This window comes from Oncorhynchus gorbuscha, linkage group LG08, assembly GCF_021184085.1.
Source record: "Oncorhynchus gorbuscha isolate QuinsamMale2020 ecotype Even-year linkage group LG08, OgorEven_v1.0, whole genome shotgun sequence".
Lineage (NCBI taxonomy): Eukaryota > Metazoa > Chordata > Actinopteri > Salmoniformes > Salmonidae > Oncorhynchus > Oncorhynchus gorbuscha.
In genome coordinates, this window is record NC_060180.1 from 11,077,180 (window position 1) to 11,098,580 (window position 21,401).

The 21,401-nt window shown below is 42.1% G+C and overlaps 1 protein-coding gene across 1 annotated transcript; it reads right to left on the reverse strand.

Annotated features, from left to right (window-relative positions):
- Positions 1-1,038: 1,038 nt before the first annotated feature.
- LOC124041184 (tetraspanin-14-like) lies at positions 1,039-12,309 on the reverse strand. The gene is made up of 9 exons (XM_046358458.1): positions 12,198-12,309; positions 11,431-11,519; positions 9,889-9,939; positions 8,034-8,180; positions 6,280-6,450; positions 5,731-5,856; positions 5,187-5,237; positions 3,843-3,956; positions 1,039-3,756 (listed from the first exon to the last, which is right to left on the reverse strand). Exons 2-9 carry the CDS (start codon positions 11,509-11,511, stop codon positions 3,688-3,690), a joined length of 810 nt encoding a protein of 269 aa, XP_046214414.1. The 5' UTR covers positions 11,512-11,519; positions 12,198-12,309; the 3' UTR covers positions 1,039-3,687.
- Positions 12,310-21,401: the final 9,092 nt, after the last annotated feature.

Consider the following 21,401-nt stretch of genomic DNA (forward strand, 5'->3'; position numbering starts at 1 on the left):
GCAGTAGGTCCAGCATTAATCAGTGAGCTAGGTGGTCAGTCTGTTTAGAGCAGTCAGTAAGTAGTCTGCCACAGACACAAAGCTACACTGAATATCAACTTCATCAGTGTCTGTCACTCATCAACCTGTGGAAAACAGAGAAAAAAGGTCCCGTGGGCATCAAAGGGAGGGATCAAAGATGGAATTGTTCCTACTACTTTGCCCCAAAAACAATAAAACACCTTGTCTAATATAGAGGGATTTTGTTTTCCTATCAGGCAACACCTTTTCCAGGTAGGCAATAGCTGTATATGGAGTTACTGCCAGACTGCGCTAAATTGTTTGGACTGTCCTTCCTGTACTATTGTGGCCATTGTATTTACACAGCACATTCTTCAGAAATGACACAAAACACAAACTGTCAGAAACAGAAATTGGCAAGCGACACTGTCACCAGCAAATTACACAGATCTGTTCTTTCATGCAATAAATTACATTCATCTTTTTGAGATAAAGGATAGACTATATACATTGTATAAATGTTGCTTTACGAATAGTATACTGCCTTGACTTGTAGAGAATTTCTTAACTGCAGGGAGTCAATTACCAACATTATGGTAGTCACATTTCACATAATTGACACAATTAAGTAGTTGCCAACACCCTAAAGATAACAAGCTAATTCTAGGGCTTGACCAAAACAATCACAATTATGGCTATCAATTTATAGTGTAATATCTACACTGTCTAAAATGTTGCAAGATTCCAAAATAAATGAAGGCTGTTCAGGACTTCTGGTAATTTCCCATTATGAACACAAGAGGGCTCTAAAGCACAATTAAGTCAGTACTTTTTAGAATAAAGTTACCTTTGTTTTTTGGGGCAAAGCCAATATGTCTGTGTTTATAAAGGAAGCCCAATTCTGAAATTTTGCCCAATTATTGCCAGGTGCTGATCTGATTGGTAAAAAGATCAAATAGTGGGAGGAAAATATTAGAATTGGGGTGTGTGTAAATGAAGCCATTTTAATCTGTGATGATGATTAATTACACAGGGAAATTTAACAAAAATGGACAACATACTTTATTGCTTATAAAAACCTATCCACAATTAAGAAAATTCACATTTACAAAATGTCATTTGGTAAAACAGAGAACATCTACATATGGGAAAAAAATAAGTCCCTTTTGTTAAAAACACTCCCATGATCACATGGAAGCAATCTAACACAAGCACACAAAATTGTTAAACTACATAAAAGACCTAGACCATCAGATGTGTAAATGGGAGTTGAAGGCCTGAATGAAAGTCCTTTAATTTGATCTTGTAATGTATGACATTTAGCTCAAGTATATAGCATTCATCAGCTGTAAAGATATCCTCATTCAACAATTACATTGTCAATCGGCAGACACTCTTACACAGAGCAATTAGGGTTAAGTGCTTTGCTCAAGGGCACATCAGATTTTTCACCTAGCAGGCTTGGGGAGTCGAACCAGTGACCCTTCAATTACTGGCCCAATGTTCTTAACCGCTAGGCTACCTGCCATAGATGGCTCTGTAACGCACCCCATTCTGGTATGAGGACAGCAGTGGAGGGGGAATGAGCAGGGCATCATTGGACAGGATGAAGGTAAAGCAAGCTCAAGCAGTTCTAGCTTGCAGCAAACACCGCCGCTGAAAACGCTTTTGGAAGGCTTGGAGTAATGTTTCAGGAAGTCTGTGCTCATTCTGTGGCCAGAGGTCACTTGGATGTGGGCTGAGTGTCTTGTTGAGGTGTAAAGGCTGAGCAGAGGAGGCAAGTTGGGCATCAAGACATCCCGTACAGTTGTAATTGTATCTTTTCTACATAAAGTGCCTCCGGGCAGCCCGATCAGACAGCATTGTATTTAATATCTAACAAGAGCAGAGTGGAACAGCTCAGCACATTTTCAAGCTAAAATTAAAAAGGCGACGACTGGGTTTGCATTTGTGAATGTGTTTAGAAAAACAGATCAAGATAAGACAGTAAAAATTATTCAAGACATTATAGGTGAATACAATCGCTCAATCAAAACTCTCACCATGCAGGAAGATAACCAGGTCTAGTGATGTGATCACAACACAATCCCGGCTATAGGTTGATGGGATATGAGCACTATGATCAGATCTTACCTGTGGTTCAAGTGGCCCATGCTGCTCTGGATGTCTCCCTGTCTGTCGGTCTGGGTGAGAGACACCGGGCTCTGGATGTCTCCTGTCTGTCGGTCTGGGTGAGAGACACCAGGCTCTGGATGTCTCCCTGTCTGTCGGTCTGGGTGAGAGACACCAGGCTCTGGATGTCTCCCTGTCTGTCGGTCTGGGTGAGAGACACCGGGCTCTGGATGTCTCCCTGTCTGTCGGTCTGGGTGAGAGACACCGGGCTCTGGATGTCTCCCTGTCTGTCGGTCTGGGTGAGAGTCTCCACTGCTGCACTTGCCCAAGCTTCCTTGGCTGGAGTCAACACAACAGTAAAATAATCTAACTCAGCTACTCTTGAGTCAACAAGCTAACAACTAATACTTCACTTAGGGGTCATCTAAGACTGATCAAAATAAAGCATGTCATCTACACACACATTGCGTCAACAGTCGTTTCCCTTAAGTTGTGTCTACATGACCGATACGCAACACTAGTTGGCATGATGCAGTACACATTGTGGAATGACAAGTTGTGAGACATGACTGCTAGAAAAGGCAAGGCATGATGGACAATAGGTCAGAGGTTCAGCTGTGCACTTTTGGTTTTGACTGGCTGCAGACTGATTCTAATGGTTTAAAAGGTAGACTCTGCTAGATGACTGCCACGAGCAGCACCACAGATATTGAGATGAGCAAGATGCAATACTTTGCGCTCAACACAGTATCTGCACGGGTTCGCTTCACTCTGTTACAGCATTGTAGGTAGAGAATTTTTAATTAAAAAAAAGAGAAGTTGAGGCTCACACTTTGTTGTGGAAATTGACCCACCATGCAGTTTACTGTCTGCATCTACTGAGTCTACCTTTAAAATAGAGCTGCATTTCTCATGTTTAGCTGAGGTAAGGGACAATGGTGGTGCCAGTTGAAAGCCTGTCACATAACAGTGCCAAAATCCTGTTGTTTCAGATTGAGCTCTAGGGCGAGGTCTTATATCGGAGCCATTGCAGCTGCACTGACGTGGTAAACTCCTCCTCCTCCTCCCCCAGTCTGATATGCTACCATTCTACTCATGAAACGCTGAAGGCTAGAGAACACACCTTTTAAACCTGTGCGGCGACTTAAATTGTTGTTTTTGGATCATTGAGGTATGATGTATTGACCCAGGAATCTACCTGGGTTTATTGGTTAAGACTGTCGCCGGGAAAGAGGAAAACATTCACTGTGTCTGAGGCAAACCATACAAAAATGTATCTAATTACAAAAACAAAGGGAAACCCAGGGTGTATTTTTAAGTCCAACTGCAATCCTGTGAGAGAAGGCACATAAGAGTCTTGAGTTGAATAAGGCGGATTAAATGTCCACTGTGCAGGCTCTTGCAGAGGTATCCCATCTCCAGAGACTGACAGAACAGTCCAAAGATAACAAGCCACGGGTATAGACGTATTCTTGTCGCTTGCCATGCCTCAGAGAGAGATCAGAGATAGGGAGGAATGTATGGTGGATAGTCCCAGTACTGTCCTCTGTAGGCCTATGCATTTCACCACACCACTCAGTAGTAGTTAAACCTGACCTTCTCAATGTCACCGATTAGTGTCCGAGCAAAGAAGATGCCCATCATCTGAGAAGTGAGAAAAATTCATAGCATTAGCTTAGAACATATCCACATGTAGTCTGTCATTTACACGTGGATATACTTATATTTACCTGGAGTACAGATATAACGATGAATACTCCAGCTATTATGTAGATATTCCGAGGCAGCCACTCCTCCAAGGCTGGGATGCAGCCCTTGACGTAAATGGCGTTACTCCAGACCCCCTGCAACAGGAAATGACAGCTATATAGAATGCTCTTCCATACCTTCGTATATACCGGCTTACTCAAATCACCTTACTACAACGATTGGTGCACTTAATGCATCTTATAAAGGCTAGATCCAACAGATTGCTTTTTCAAATACTAAAGATTTAACACCAAGTGTGTGTTGTCAAGAAGTTTACAGAATTTGAACAAAAAAGTACTTTCTGCTATTGTGTAGCCTTCATCCATGACAACCTATGTATGAAAAAAATCTTTGTGAAATTGATAGAGCACCATAAAGGACAGAGGAAAGGTCAATGTTGGCAAATATTTGGTTCTTCTGCAATGAATTGAGTCATCTATGATGAAAAACAAAAAAACTCAGCTCTTCCATGTTCAGCATAAAAATTAAAAAAACATTTATCCATGTGCATCTGCAGTGTCGAAGACGTCCTTCCTGATCAATAAAGAAGACAAATAAGTCTGCCTTGAAACCTTGTAAACCCCTGTATGGTTCTTCCGTCTCCCAAACTAATAACAATGAAGACTAATAGTTCATTCTGAGCCAGGGGACCAGAACCAATGTAAAACAGGGTGAATGTGAAAAACACCACTTTAAACCCCAACTTGGAGAGCGACCACTGAAACACTAGGCCAAAATATAGATGAAGAATCATTTATTTTTCAGCCTGCCGCTCTCCGTAGTGAGAGATTCACAGAGGCAGAAGGGAGCCAACCAGGACATGCGTTTATCCCATTTGGGTAATGGGAAGAAAAGACACCGTCAATACAGAGTTTAAATGACCTGCCACTAAAGCCTGTATCATCTACCCTTAAGAAATGGAAGTTCTCTTTCTGCACTGAAATTGCTTAAACATTTTCTCACAATACAAAATGTTTTCCTTTCACAGCAGTAGTTTTAATACAGCTAGTACAGAGGCAGATTGTCACAAACAGTAGACATGGATGCATATATAGGTGATATAAAGACAGTTCGGGATATTTAACACGAGTTAGCAATTGCAGTAATGCTAGTTGGAAACTTCCTTCAAACTGAACGCAGAGACAAACTTTTTATCCACGAGTTCATCAGACTCTGGGGAAGTAGATAAAGTGCTTCATTGCCAAAACCCTGAAGTATCCCTTTCAAAAGACATGCAGTATGATATAATGAAGAGAAAAAGCATCTACTAAATAGCATATAGTATGAACACATGTATGTGATGTGTGCGCTGGATAGGGTCTTACCTTTGGACCTTTACGGACATCATATCCACACTGGGTGTTTAAAACGGTGTCCTGAGGAGAGAGAAACAGTTCGATTTAGTACCGGCAGTGTCAAGGACTAATAAGAAGCATACCTAAAAATGAGTATGACAGTGGGAGTTGTAACACGAGAACAGAGTGACTTATTCAGAGGAGACGAATACTGACGGAGCAATGACACCAATGGCGTATTTCCATTACGGATTTGACCAGTGTTTCACCCAAAATAAAATCAGGCTTTTCGGTTTCAACCTACGCAGCACAGCACCCGGTGTCACACTTGGGGCCAAAGCCCAGGCCACTGGTACTTTTCAGCTTTCATTTACATAATGGCGAATTGAACTTTAACACCATCTCACAAAGCAGCTGTTTTGATTATGCAGAGGTTGTTGATTCTGCTCTTCACAAGTCCTCACGGTCAGCCCTAGCTATACAAACACATTTTCCCTAGTATAACATAAGGGTGTATACACTAGTGTAACAGTAGCACAAAAGAGACATGGAGAGACAGGCAGAGAGTACTTACTGCAGGGTCACTGAGGCAGCAGGAGAAGGGCACTCCACACCTCTCTCTGCTGGGGTTGTTGACGGTGCAGTTGAAGTAAAGATTCAGGTTCCAGTCATCAGGCTCCTTGGCTCCGCAGCAGTGGTTCTAGGACAGACAGTAGAGGGGAGTTTGAGTCAGAGATGGTTCTAACTAACCAAACACACTGAAGCATCTTCATACCACACATCTGACAGTGTAGGACTGAGCATACAGTACATATACATTAGGAGGACAACAGTTCAGGTCTCATCAGGTCCCCAGAGAACAACAGGCCATTGCAGCGGGACTTGTGAAAACAAGCACACACTAACACTGGAATGTATGAACAATCTCTGAGCGGTTGGGAGGAAAGGAAACAATGTGACAGAAAGGATGTGAGAGAGAGCATGAAACAAAACAGCAGCAAGACATTATCAGGGAGGGGAAAGAGGCACTGGTTAAAACATCACCTTGTGTCTCACAATCCCTTTCTCTGCCTCTATATCCCATTAACCACCCCCACAGCCAGACCTTGCATAGCTCTCCTACCATCTTTTGCAGGGAGTCGATGAGGTTCTGCAGGTCGATGTCCTCCCTGTAGGCCTTGACGTTGGACAGGAAGAAGTCATTGATCCACTCCCTGACGTTGTCCTGAAAGACAAACGCCAGCACGGCTGCCGTCAGCTCCAGGAAGAAGATGAACCCGATGACCCCTGAGAACTGAAGGACAGAAACAAGCCATTTACCCGTGGTGAGAGACTAATAGAGGGGCATCCGAGTCAGACACAAAGACAGGACAGTCGTGTTCGTGGTAGCACGAGTAGACAAAAAAAAACAATTGCATACCCCTATCAATAGAGTAGTGTTATCACAATACCAAAATTTTACTAATGATTCGATACCAGGCCAAGAATAGCGATACCACAGAGGAAAACAATTCTGAGTGGCCTAGCACCCGGTTCATCCAAGTCCCTGTGATACTTGTTCCTGTTTTCTAAACGTTATGCGCATGTGCTACATCAACAACCTTTCACTGATATTCACACTCCCACTCACACATATAATATTCAACATCACACTAACATAATACTGGATAGAACGGCTGATTTTCTCACATTTTCAAGGGCCTACCTGTGTTTTGGCTGGAGGAATACACATACATAATGATCTGCATATCATTGTGGCAATAAGGGGGAAACCGCGGCATGAAACCTTTACCTCTTCATTAAAAACAGACAGATGCTCCCTCCCGTCTCCCACATACTAGGCCTACCTGTTAAATTCTCTAGCAACAGCTGTGGTGAACATTGCCTGCCGTCAGCATGCCAATTACACAAAATTGAGAAATAAGGTTTTTGTGCATATAGAAAGTTTCTGGGATGTTGTGTTTATATTTTTGTTCAGTGTATATCAAATATGCATTAAATCGAGCAGAAAATGTAAAAAGGTCGCTCCAGTAATACAGGTAATGGTTTATTGCCATTTGAGCTAGAGAAAAGAATCTCTGCTGTAAAGCTGCAAGTATGCCTGTCACTAAGCTGTATTTGTCCTCTGGCGCTCAAAGGCTGCTTGACAGTGAACTTACACAGCCTACCCAGACTGGCCTGTGCTTTATGAAATGATACATTGTATCAACTTTGCTTGCACTTCTCCAATGTAACAGAAGACTCATCAGGGTGTGCACCCCCACTCGCCATCCCAGCTAAATTCTATTTTAAACTGATTGCGGAATAAATGCGCAGACAGAGCGGACTGAGAGAAGCAGGTGAGTGGTGGCTGGAAGGGGATGTGGCTGCCGGCTGGCTGATTACAGCTCCCACACCTGATATATGCATGAAAGTGAAGTGGATATTACTGGACTGGGGCATTCAAGAGACTAGCGTTGCTTTAAAAAAATCCAACTGAATTTATAAAACACTTAACATTTTATAACAGGCGCCAGCAGATTCTTTAGATTGGTAGGGCTGAAAAATGTAGGGCTGAAAAATGTGTTACTGTCACATGAAACTTTACTACGGTTTTCTTAAGAGTTGGTATTGTGATATTTTGATACTGTAATATTTACGTGCAACACTGCAATGCAGGATGTGGTGAATGAAGGAATCCCTTATTCATAGATCCACTCAACAAGATAGACACCCCTTGTTAGTCATAGGATGTGGAATCAACTGTGGAGCATGTCTGACTCATGGAGCACAAGCTGGGCCAACAGAGGTGCATGTTTGTAAGGGCAGCTAAAATATATTTACCAGTATGCTATGAGACACAGAGAAAAAGGATTGTTGAAGGGGTGCGGTACTCACAAATTTGAGGAGGCAAATGTTCTCCCTGAGTGCACCTACACATCCTGCGAAGCCCAGGATGAAGGTGATCGCTCCCACAGCCAGCACCAGCCACACAGGGTCAAAGCCATGCAGCCGTGTCACCTGGGTCAGGTCCAACAGCACACCCTACAGGTGAGAGAGCAGTCAAGTTAAAGGCCTAGTGCAGTCAAAGACGAGATTTCTCAAATATAGATATAGCCACACAATGAGGTTGGAATAATACTGTGGTATTGTAAAAATGATAATGCTCTTTAAGTCCAAGAACTGTTTGAAAAGACTGCCTGTTTTGGTGAGATGGGGGTTTGGCCTTCAACGGTGACATCAGGCAGTCACAATTAGTTAGACCAATAAGTTCCAAACATCTTACAATAACAGCTAGTTTTCCGCCACTCCCAAAACAGCCCTAACAAAATTATTGCTCTTCGCTAACAAGCTGGTGTCTAACCCGGGCGACAAGCTCCCTAACCCGGGCGACGCTAGGCCAATTGTGCATCGCCACACTGACCTCCCGGTCGGCTACGACAGAGCCTGGGCGCGAACCCAGAGTCTCTGGTGGCACAGCTGGCGCTGCAGTACAGCGCCCTTAACCACCCGGGAGGCTGGTTTCTTTAACATTTTAATTGAAAAACAATCCCAGTAAGGTACAGCTGCATCAGACCTTTAATAGTTGAGCCAACAGACCCCCAGGCTATTGTGTATGGCGACACAGGACCGAAGTCTGGTCAATTATTTGAAATCTATTTTGAGAATTGTTTTCCAGTGAGCTCAATTTGCATATTGCAGTTTCTCTAGATATAAATCATGTCAAGCCTTTACTGTGCGATGTAGTAGGGAGTAATGGTTTCCAACAAGTCCATATCCTATATAGCTTTGTGCAGAAAATGTTGTAATTAACTACAATCCATCTACTTGTCCGGTTTCTCTTTTAGGACTGCTAAATTAGGTTAGAATGTGCGAGGGGGTAGAGAGCAGTTGTTTCACAAGGTCTCTCTACCTGAAAATACATGGTTGGTATCCAGCAGTGACATGTTTGCCTTATTTACTTTAAAGAACTAAAACCATAGTGATTTTGTCAAACAGCATAGGCAGCAGCTCTATGGAGATTAGATGACCAACAAGTGTAATATAATACAATATTTCAATTGTGTAAAGTGACTAAATCGTTCAATGATATGTAAAGTGACAGCACAAAGCAATATTTTGCACTATTCTTTAAATGCCCCAGTGATAAGCAGTCACTAACATCATTGGAATTTGATTAATTGTTTTATTCTGTGTTGGGACAGCATTCAACACAATGCATTTAATGTTTACTTTTTTTCAATAGAAAATGAAAACATTTAATAATCAAACTGAAACAGGCCTAAAAAAAAGCACTAATCGCACAGCACTAAACACTGATGACACAGACTAATATAATTTCAAGAATAGCATCAACATGCAGGCATTACTTCAAACATTGAATAAATCACAGCGTACCTGTGATTAAAAGCTGATGTGTTACCTAGTAAAAATTAATAGGTCCAATACGCATTGGAATAACCTCTAATGTAGTCAAGCGGTTTGACCCTAGACAACAGACATTTACATTAAAATGCCTTATCAGCTAAAGTTAAGCCATGTGTAACAAGAGTGGAATTTGCATATGAATTCGATAATTGTGAAGCTTTCAAAAGCTGTGAAGAGAAGTGACTGGATAATCCTGGCTTAAGTATTATACAGCCAATCAGTCTGTGTGTTTAAGGTCAATCTCAAACACAATTATACAAACAGTCATTTGTCTCTGTCCAGTGGTGAAACATTCACAGGGCCATGGGAGAAGCTGCTAACTCACCTTCTCACTCCAGGCCCAGAACCCAATGGCAATGAATGCTGCTCCAGCCAGCTGAGAAAAGAAACATAGAAACATTTTTTTCTGGTGTGTTCATTTATTTACATCAGGTGTGTTTACTTGTATTTAACCAGGGCATTAGGTAGACCTCTGCACACTAACGAACATTGAAGCATAGATATATATAAATAAACTAGAAAAAAAATAGGAATCCTGCTGACCACAAACACTTTAATTACAAAGGGGTGAGCAACATAATACATTTTTTAAAACAGGATGAGCAGTCACAAATGGTTACCACACCCCCTTCCCTATCAAGAGACGAAGTAACACTTAACCAGAAAACAAACCAAAACATTTCTACATTTCCTGTTGACACCAAGAGAGGAAACTAGCACCCATCAGACTGAGTCCTGTTCACTCTAAAGCAGGAAGTATGGTCTCTCAATGTTCATCCTCAACTCGATGTTGGCAGGGAATTGATAGAAATGTGTGAAGTGACAGCACAAAGCAATATTTTGCACTATTCTTTAATTGACTAAATAAACCAAAGCCATGGCTGTTACCAGTGGAGGATTTTATCAGAGGGAGAGGCTATGGAAAAAGTACTCTGTGTAGATAGACAGTGGCACCGGGTCAGCCTGCAGAGGCTGCCATCTGGCCTCCAAGGCAGAAAATGGTTGAAGTGAATCAATGTGTTTCCTACATGGGATTCCTAGAAATTATTGCATGAAAAGAAAACAATGGGCACCACCCTATTGTTGCAGTATTCTAGTATCTGATGTAGGTACTGTTCATGGATGACTCATAGCCAACAGTATATTCATAGCTACATTCATTGCTTAGCACCAAATGAGACATGGGGGTGTCATAGTATTTGTATGCCTATATTCAAGAGGAAAGGCCTAAAAAAAGAAGCAGGAGTCTACGAGCCAGAATGTTGAATACAATTATATTTACACTTACTTAACCGGTTGTCTGTGCTTTTGACGGGAGGTGGTAGAGATAAGGTATCCACAGGAAAGTGTTGTTAACTCAACTCTTTGCGGTGCCGGTAGTATCTGCCGCTTAGATTTACAATCTCCTGACACATTGCACAATATGTAACCAATAGCCGATTTTACCAGAACATAGTAAATAAACCGAAGCACGTTTCCTCACAATCAGCTTGAAGTGATGGTGAAGTTTGCCAGCTGATTGGGATGGGACAGGTTCGGTCTGTGGTTCAGCCATATTATGCATGTGTTTGTTTTGTCAGTATTGAAAACACAACCAGAAATACAAGCCAGCGTACTCAAGTCTGGTTGATAACACTTCCCTGTGGATATTTTGTCTCAGATTACTTCAGACAGAGAAAAGCAGCAGACAACAGGTAAAGTAAGTTGAAGTGAAGTCTGTTCAACATTCTGACTTGTAATAGGGCTGTTCGGGAATGCTGAGCCTACATGTTAGAGATGAGTAAGTATCATACTCTCGGGTTCTAAAGAGAGGCTAAACATTTGCCTGTCTTAAAGGTTTTACAGGGCTACCGCTAGTGCTACTTACCCAAAATATTATGTTGTAGCTAAACATGAGGTACTTGTAGCAGCAGCTGACCTCTTCATTTGCATAACGATAGTAGTGCATCTTTTCCCCTGTGTTGAGAGACGAGACATAACATTTAGCTAGGTGGCACGGATATAACAGGATGTGAAAGGTTTACCTAGTTAGCTTTGTGTATAATCCAGCTGCATCTCCATAAAGGTCAGCAACATACATGTTTAGTTAGCGCAACTGAAACACATAATGGTAAGTTAGCTACAACTGATTATTGACAAGACCCAAGCTAGCTTTTAAAACTTATTTGGCCAGCTAACTAGCTAAACGCTAGTTTACCATTTTCAATCTAGTTAACGTTAAACGTTAGCCTTTACCTGGCTACCAAGTTAGTCGGTCAAGACAAATAATTTATACTGCGGCTAGATAACATGGTAGCTACATGTAAACACAGCTAACTTAGCAAGCTAGCTAACGTTACTAGCCATGGTGGCTTCCCGGGACATAAATGTGATTCATTGGAAAGTTAAACACATGTGCCATTCAATAATTATGCCGCTAAGTCTCTAATGTTCCATTGCTAGATGCTAACGTTAATTAATTTAGCTAGATAACGTTAAGTTAGCTAGCCATTGACTAGGAGTCAGCTAACGCTAGCTTCGTTGTTTAGCTAACTAACGGTGACGATATTTTTTTATGACTACTGTAGCTAGCAAACTCGTTGCATTTAATCAATTCGTAATACTTATTTTCTTCGTCGCTAACTCAACACTCACCGCTTTGTTGGCTTGGCTGAGTTTTAAAAACTCTTTGGAGACTTTATTCTCGACTTCCCGAAAGGGCAGGAAGCCACGCCCAATTTGTCCGGGTGTAGCCTGCTCCCCTTACTGGATGTGGCGAAAAAATGTCTCCTAAGACTTTTTGTAACAATGACTAACACAATTTTATTTGATTTAACTTGGCAAGTCAATTAAGAACACATTCTTATTTACAGTGACGGCCTATCGGGGAACAGTGGGTTAACTGCCTTGTTCAGGGGCAGAACGACAGATTTTTACCTTGTCAGCTCAAGGATTGATCCAGCAACCAATCAATCAATCAAATGTATTTATAAAGCCCTTCTTCCATCAGCTGATGTCACAAAGTGCTGTACAGAAACCCAGCCTAAAACCCCAAACAAGGCAGGTGTAGAAGCAAGGTGGCTAGGAAAAACTCCATAGAAAGGCCAGAACATAGAAAGAAACCTAGAGAGGAACCAGGCTATGAGGGGTGGCCAGTCCTCTTCTGGCTGTGCCGGGTGGAGATTATAACAGAACATGGCCAGCAGGGAGAGTGAGTGAGTGAGTGAGTGAGTGAGTGAGTGAGTGAGTGAGTGAGTGAGTGAGTGAGTGAGTGAGTGAGTGAGTGAGTGAGTGAGTGAGTGAGTGAGTGAGTGAGTGAGTGAGAGAGTGAGAGAGAGAGAGAGAGAGAGAGAGAGAGAGAGAGAGAGAGACCTGACACAAACTATTGCAGCATAAATACTGGAGCCTGAGACGATACCCCCAGACAGGGCCAAACAGGCAGGATATAACCCCACCCACTTTGCCAAATCACAGCCCTCACACCACTAGATGGAGGGGTGTGTCACTTGAGTGGGTTGATTCACCAACTTCACATCATGACACAAGGCCGAGTATAGCCCACGAAGATCTCCCCCACGGCAGGAAGATCATGTCGGTGGAAGATCATGTCGATGAATCAACCCACTCAAGTGACACACCCCTCCTGGGGAGGGCATGGAAGAGCACCAGTAAGCCAGGGACTCAGCCCCAGTAATAGGGTTTGAGGCAGAGAATCCCAGTGGAGAGAGGGGGAACCGGCCAGGCAGAGACAGAACGGGCGGTTCGTTTCTCCAGTCACCTTCACACTCCTGGGCCAGACTACACTCAATCATAGGACCTAATGAAGAGATGAGTCTTCAGTAAAGACTTAAAAGTTGAGACCGAGTCTGCGTCTCTCACATGGATAGGCAGACCATTCCATAAAAATTGAGCTCTATAGGAGAAAGCCGTTCCTCCAGCTGTTTGCTTAGAAATTCTAGGGACAGTAAGGAGGCCTGCGTCTTGTGACCGTAGCATACGTGTAGGTATGTACGGCAGGACCAAATCGGAAAGATAGGTAGGAGCAAGCCCATGTAATGCTTTGTAGGTTGGCAGTAAAACCTTGAAATCAGCCCTTGACTAAACAGGAAGCCAGTGTAGAGAGGCTAGCAATTGAGTAATATGATCACATTTCAAGATTCTAGTCAATATTCTAGCAGCCGTGTTTAGCAATAACTGAAGTTTATTTTGTGCTTTATCTGGGTAGCCGGAAAGTAGAACATTCCAGTAGTCTAACCTAGAAGTGACAAAAGCACGGATACATTTTTCTGCATAATTTTTGACAGAAAGTTTCTGATTTTTGCAATGTTACGTAGATGGAAAAAAGCTGTCCTTGAAACAGTCTTGATATGTTCGTCAAAAGAGCGATCATTGTCCAGAGTAACACAGAGGTCCTTCAAAGTTTCATTTGAGACGACTGTGCAACCATCAGATTCAACAGAAGATCTCTTTGTTTTCTTGAACCTAGTTTCTTGAACCTAGTTTAAAAGTAGAACATTTGCCGCCATCCACTTCCTTATGGCTGAAATACAGGCTTCCAGGGAGGGCAATTTTTGGGCTTCACCATGTTTCTTCGAAATGTATAGCTGTGTGTCGTCTTCATAGCAGTGAAAGTTAACATTATGTTTCCGAATGACATCACCAATAGGTAAAATATATAATGAAAACAATAGCGGTTCTAAAACGGAGCCTTGAGGAACCCCAACATTTGCGGTTGATTTGTCAGCGCACAAACCATCCACAGATACAAACTGACATCTTTCCGACAGATAAGATCTAAACCAGGCCAGAACTTGTCCATGTAGACCAATTTGGGTTTCCAATCTCTTCAAAAGAATGTGCCGATCAATGGTTTCAAAAGCAGCACTAAGGTCTAGGAGCACGAGGACAGATGCAGAGCCTCGGTCAGACGCCATTAAAAGGTAATTTACCACCTTCACAAGTGCAGTCGCAGTGCTATGATGGGGTCTAAAACCAGACTGAAGCATTTCGTATGCATTGTTTGTCTTCAGGAAGGCAGTGAGTTGCTGCACAACAGCTTTTTCAAATTGTTTTGAGAGGAATGGGAGATTCGATATAGGCTGATATTTTTTAAATATTTTCTGGGTCAAGGTTTGGCTTTTTCAAGAGAGGTTTTATTACTGCCACTTTTAGTGGGTTTGGTACTCAACCGGTGGATAGAGAGCCGTTTATTATGTAGGAGCACACGAAGCAGCTCTTTCAGTAGTTTAGTTGGAATAGGGTCCAGTACGCAGCTTGAAGGTTTAGAGGCCATGATTATTTTAATCAATACGTCAAGAGATACTGTATAGTATTAAATATCTTGAGTGTCTCCCTTGATCCTAGGTCCTGGCAGAGTTGTGCAGACTCAGGACAACTGAGCTTTGGAGGAATACACAGATTTCAAGAGGAGTCTGTAATTTGCTTTCTAATGATCATGATCTTTTTGTCAAAGAAGTTCATGAATTTATCACTGCTGAAGCAACCTTTCGGTTACTGGCCAAACGCTCTAACCACTAGGCAACCATAAAAAGTAGTAGTAGTTTGTTTTTATGTTGTTAGTCATTGTTACAAAGTTAGAAGTCATAACTTGAATTGTTAAATGATTGAGTAATAATCTATTTAAACACATCTCTTTAACTTTATGGAAATATAAAATATCCTCAAAGACCCATCACCAATGAATATGGTTAATAAATGGCATTATATATGTTGGTCAATAAATGACACACACACACACACACACACACACACACACACACACACACACACACACACACACACACACACACACACACACACACACACACACACACACACACACACACACACACACACACACACACACACACACACACACACACACACACACACACACACACACACACGGCAAGAGTCTAATGCAACCACAAAAAACACCCCTTTTGCAGAACCCCTTTTGATTTGAACGAAATCTTCCATACGTGTTTGCTCATTGTAGAAGTGCTCAAAAAGTGACTTTTTTGACCTAAATGCCAAAACATTCAAAGAGACAAAGGTGCTCAAAGTTGACCTATTTTGCATAGCCCACCTTATCATGAGACATCCATGTCTTCATCAGTGTAAAATATAAACTCTTGAGATTGCTATAATTGAAATGCTTACAAACAGGGTTGCCAAACTATTTATCATTTCTTGAAAATAAATTGTAAAAATGTATTTATATAAAAACTTGTAAAGTCAGATTTTCTTCATGTTAGCAGATGTTGCAGTTAGACCCTATTTTACATCATCTGAGGTTTTTGTGTTGTGCCTCTAGTGGTGCACAAGTCAGCTGTTTGTTTAAAGCCTTGTTCTGGAAATGTACTCGAAGGCTCCGTATGGAGGGTGTGATGCAATTGTAGAGTCTGTGCGCCTACACATTTTTTATACAATGCGGAGGGCTCCATATAACCCCGCATTGACATGATTGGTTAATGGTAGGGGGGGTGGGAGGTCCTGTATAAACACAAACTCACTTCCTTTACAACTTCCTTCACAACAGCTCTACGCTGCTCCGCGAAGCAACAAGTGTGAATGCCCTGCAGAGGCTGTATCACCGTAAATGCTGCATGACCAATGCAGACCTCGGATTGACCATGTAGTGCCTTTTACCTGCACCTGCCTGCACTACTAGTAACCCATCTGCAACCGCCTAACTATATGTGATAAAGTGAAAATGTGAGGCCTGCACCAGACCCTAAAAAGCACTGCATGGTCAAATCGACATCTGCATTGGCCGTGCAGCCTTTACGATGATAAGGCCTCTGCAGAAGTGAGGGCATTCATAATTATTGTGCTTTGTGGAGCAGCACAGAGCTGTTGAGCAGAGCTGTTGTGAAAGAAGTTGCCAAGGACGTGAGTTTGTGTTTATACAGGACCTCCTGCTCCCAACTACCATCAACCAATCATGTCAATGCTGAGTTATATGGAGCCCTCCAGATTGTTACACAATTTGGGAGGGGAACAGAGATGCGGTACAGAGGTCAATTTGGCCTCTTCATGCATCTGAAGGCTCCGCAATTGCGTCACACCCTCCAAATGGAGTCTCTGACCACATTTGCAGATCAAGCATAAATTGGCTTTAACACTAATATAGAAAATACGCTGTAGTCTAGCTACAGTCAGAGACAGCAGAACGATTTTCTGACAGGGGGAGCAGGATTTATTTTGTTGTTGCCTGAATTAGACATGTTTCTGCGTATAATTTCAGACATTTCAGTAGCCTATTTATAAGTCAACTTGTCTATAATTAGATACATGCAGCTTCTCTTCTGTCATTATATATTGCCCTAGAAGACGAAATAAACGTAACCCCTTGTTCAAAATAATGATGTTATGAATCTATAGAATGAATGCTTCTATCTAGTTGACATCGGTCAAGTTTTCTGTCATCTTTGCTTCTTTCGCAGAGCAAAGATGTTTAAGGACCAGGGGATAAAATGCAATAACATTTTTTTTTAATAATACCCTAAAATAATGAGACAAAACCCCCTCAATGTAGCCCAGAAATATAAATTGCACAAGAATGACACATTTATGCTTTTAAGGTATTGTTTCGTCTTTATTCAACCAGCCCACCAGCCACCGAAACTTCTTAACTGACATGGATATCTGGGGTATGCGAAATGTGTCAACTTTGAGCATATTTATCTCCTGAATGTTTCACATCCAAAAAGTCACTTCCTGACAACTTCCTCCATTGGCAAACATGTATGGAAAGTTTGGTTTATATCAAAATGGATGCTGTCAAAAAGACCCTATGACATCACTCACTCTTTATGATTTGATTCAACATTTTGTTATGTGCCTTTTTGAGACTTGAGTGAGCAAAAGCCTACATTATATTGGTAATGACAGCAATAATTCAGCAGGTGTAGCTGTTTCTTTAAAAAATGATTTACTGAGGACAATGCATAGCAGAATGGGACTGGAATGAGTCGGGTTCGGGATCTATAGTGGTCCAAGTAGATGTGAGGCTTTTTTACTATTTCCCCCAGAAATGTCACAAAAATGGTTGAGGTTCGTTAGAATAGTTCAGTCTGGTTCTATATTTGTGCATTATTAAAAGCAACTGTTCTCAGTTTTCTTCATGATGGTGGATGTAAGGTATCACATTTTCTTGTACTATGTTAGCAATAACCATTACATTATATGCCGGCTTAATTACTCAAACAGGCACAACCAGGCTATGAACTGGAGTAACCTTGTGCTTCTGTGTGCACCTCTCTGCCCTACACAATGAACAAAGTGTGCTGTAAGAAAAAGTCACAGCAGGCTCTGTGAACAGACTAAGCTCCCACGCCTTTTGGGTTGCTATGAATCAAACTAAATATTACCCCTAACAACCAACCCAGGAGTGGAGTGCACCTCCTAACCATCAATAAAAGACCGCAGAGACTAGGGTATAACTCTCACAACAGTATGATAGATTTAACTTCAGAGCTAATACTCTCCTCCACAAAACTTAACCTATTACATTCCTGTGCCTTGCTTTGTATCTGTACCACTGTCGTGCTTGGACCATGTCTAATGATGTAAGCTACAAATCAGCTTGATGTCAGTGAAAGTATTCAAGAGAAAAAAATAGTATTTCTATATTTTTGTAGTCTGTGCTCCAACAATAGGAGTAGAGGTGAAAGTATAGCATTTACGATCAATTTAAACTAGGTAGAGGACCTCTTCCATCTGCAGTGGGTGGATGTCCATTGATGTAACTATTGTACAACTCACATTTGGTATAACTATAGTATTATTTATAGTAACTATAGTCTTTTTTCAAACCACTTATCCAATTAATGTTTTTATGTACTTGACTTCCATATATGAGAGTTGCAAAAAAAAACATTGTGACATAACCTTTTTTTTGGTGGGGGCAATTGGTGATTAACTTAGTTTATGTCAAATAAATCAACCTTAAAATGTACTAGACAAACATACACTGTACTTAAATGATTAATTCTCCCTCCATATAATCTCTCTTATTCAGCAGTATATGAACGAGGAGTAAAAAGAAAAGTATGAGAGAAAATGCTCAAACTGTGATATATTTGTAGGTATGGCCGGGGCTGCCGCTGCTGTTGATTGGTTCTATGCCTGCACTGTTTTCACACCTGGTCCACAAACAGTGGCCCAGTCAGGAGCCAGTGGTTTTGGGAGGGAAGGGAGGGATGGAACGAGGGAGGAAGGATGGAGTAGGAACCCTGCCACAGACTCACCCGTTTGGACACAGTGGTTTTGGGATCTCCTTCCGGCGGCCCTTCCCTTCTCTCCACACCTGCACAGCAGAGTCAACAGGCACGACTCACGACCGGGCACATCTGCAGTTATGCAACACAAGGCATAAAGGGAGACGAGAGGTCCATATGGACAGTCCACATGTCAGAGAGAGGCCTGAATCAAAAGTGTGTCCTGAAAAGTGAAATTGAAGAGAGTGAGAGCGAGTGAGAGAGTGAAAGGGAGATAGATACACTACGTGATCAAAAGTATGTGGACACATACTCATCGAACAACTCATTCCAAAATCATGGGCATTAATATGGAGCTGGTACCCCCCTTTGCTGCTACAACAGCCTCCACTCCTCTGGGAAGGCTTTCCACTAGATGTTGGAACTTTGCTGTGGGGACTTGCTTCACTTCAGCCACAAGAGCATTAGTGAGGTCGGGCACTGATGTTGGGCGATTAGGCCTGGTTCGCAGTCGGTGTTCCAATTCATCCCAAAGGTGTTCAATGGAATTGTGGTCAGTGCTCTCTGCAGGCCAGTCAACTTCTTTCACATCGATCTCGACAAACCATTTATGTATGGACCTCGCTTTGTGCACGGGGGCATTGTCATTTGGGGCGGCAGGGTAGCCTAGTGGTTAGAGTGTTGGTTCAAACCCCCAAGCTGACACGGTACAAATCTGTCGTTCTGCCCCTGATCAGGCAGTTAACCCACTGTTCCTAGGCCGTCATTAAAAATAAGAATTTGTTCTTAACTGACTTGCCTAGTTAAATAAAGGTTTTTTTTTAAATTGTCATGCTGAAACAGAAAAGGGCCTTCCCTAAACTGTTGCCAAAAAGTTGGAAGCACAGAATCATCTAGAATGTCATTGTATGCTGTAGTGTTAAGATTTCTCTTCATTGGAACTAAGTGGCCTATCCCAAACCATGAAACAGCCCCAGACCATTATTCATCCACCAAACTTTACAGTTGGCACTATGCATTGGGGCATGTAGTGTTCTCCTGGCATCTGCCAAACCCAGATTAATCCGTCAAACTACCAGATGGTGAAGCGTGATTCATCTCTCCAGAGAAAGCGTTTCCACTGCTCGAGAGTCCAATGGCGGAGAGCTTTAGACCACTCCAGCCAATGCTTGGCATTGTGATCTTAGGATTGTGTGTGGCTGCTCAGCCATGGCAACCCATTTCATGAAGCTCCCAACGATGTTGCTTCCAGAGGCAGTTTAGAACCCTGGCTCATAGTTTGTAACAACAAAAGGAGACCGCGCATGATACATTAAAGGTAAAAGGAATACATTTATTAAACTAAGATTAAATGTCAAACATACCCAAGCCAACCTATCAAACAGTGCTTGTTGGACATACTGAGAGCAGGTGTCACTATAAATGACCACGTTATCCAAGTACACCATACATCGTTGCAGGTGCATTATGCAAACCAAAAGGCATAACTGCATAAGAATACAGTCCAATAATTTGTGATGAAAGCACAACTCTCCCTTGCTCTAGTAGACAAGAGGACCTGCCAGTACCCTTTAAGGAGATTGAACTTGCTCTGAAACTTTGCAGAACCCACTTCAATACAATCAACACAATCCTTCATATGAGGTAGAGGAAAGGAATTCCCAACGCTTCTGAATTGTTCAAACTACCTTCTTCATACAAAGTATGAGGCGAAAAGGAGTCTAGGGCAACTGAGAATGCGGAAAGGGCAGAACTAAGTTAACTATCACCTGACTTAACAGGAGTCGATGCCAATGAACAATGGTAGTGAGATTTCAACAAATTCACATGAAAAAGTTGGGAGCCTTCCTGCTCTTAGTAGTTGCAACCAGATAGTTCTGTTCAGACACTTTGCACACCACTGTGAAAGGCCCAGTGAACTTAGCATAAAAAGAATAACCTACAATTGGTAACAGAGCTAAAAACCTAGCACCAGGGCTAAATTGTCTCTGTTCAGTCCGATGGTCATAAATATGCTTAATCTTTACTTGTGCACTTTCCAGTTTCTCTTTTTCCATTTCACCAGCTAAGAACACAATTACAAAAACCATTAACATAACCAAGTAAATTTAGTGGTGGCTCTACTGTTCCCCAGCTGTCATGCAACACAGCCAGAGGTCCACGCACTGCATGTCCAAAAACAGATAATTTGGGCTAAATCCTACACTCTCCTGGACAACTTCTCTAGCTGCCAACAGTAACCATGGCAAACCTTCTTCCCAATCACAATCTAGCTGTATACAGTATGCAGGCAGGAGCGACTTTAGGGTTTGATGAAAATGCTCTAACGCATCCTGTGACTGTACATGTCTGGTTCTGCTAGACACAAAGCTGCTGTAGCACTTGTGCAAACATGAAAGGTAAAATTAGAGCCTTGGTCACTCTGAATGACCGTAGGAATGCCAAATACAGAGATGAACTGAGATAAATCCTTCACAACAGACTTAGTTATTGTGCGTAGCAGATAAGCAGCAGGGTACCTGGTTGTGTGGCACATCACTGTAAGCAAATAGCTAATGCCAGACAGAATGGGGCAAAGTACCAACGCAGTCAATGATCAAATGTTCAAAAGGCTGACCAATGGCAGGAATAGGAT

Bases quoted from the DNA above. Each gene is read 5' to 3' on its own strand.
- LOC124041184 (XM_046358458.1), bottom strand. From the start codon at position 11,511: ATGCACTACTATCGTTATGCAAATGAAGAGGTCAGCTGCTGCTACAAG. The intron at 8,181-9,888 runs GTGAGTTAGCAG...TCTCACCTGTAG, and splicing joins TCTGGGCCTGGAGTGAGAAG to GGTGTGCTGTTGGACCTGAC. The intron at 5,857-6,279 runs GTAGGAGAGCTA...TGTCTGTCCTAG, and splicing joins TCGACTCCCTGCAAAAGATG to AACCACTGCTGCGGAGCCAA.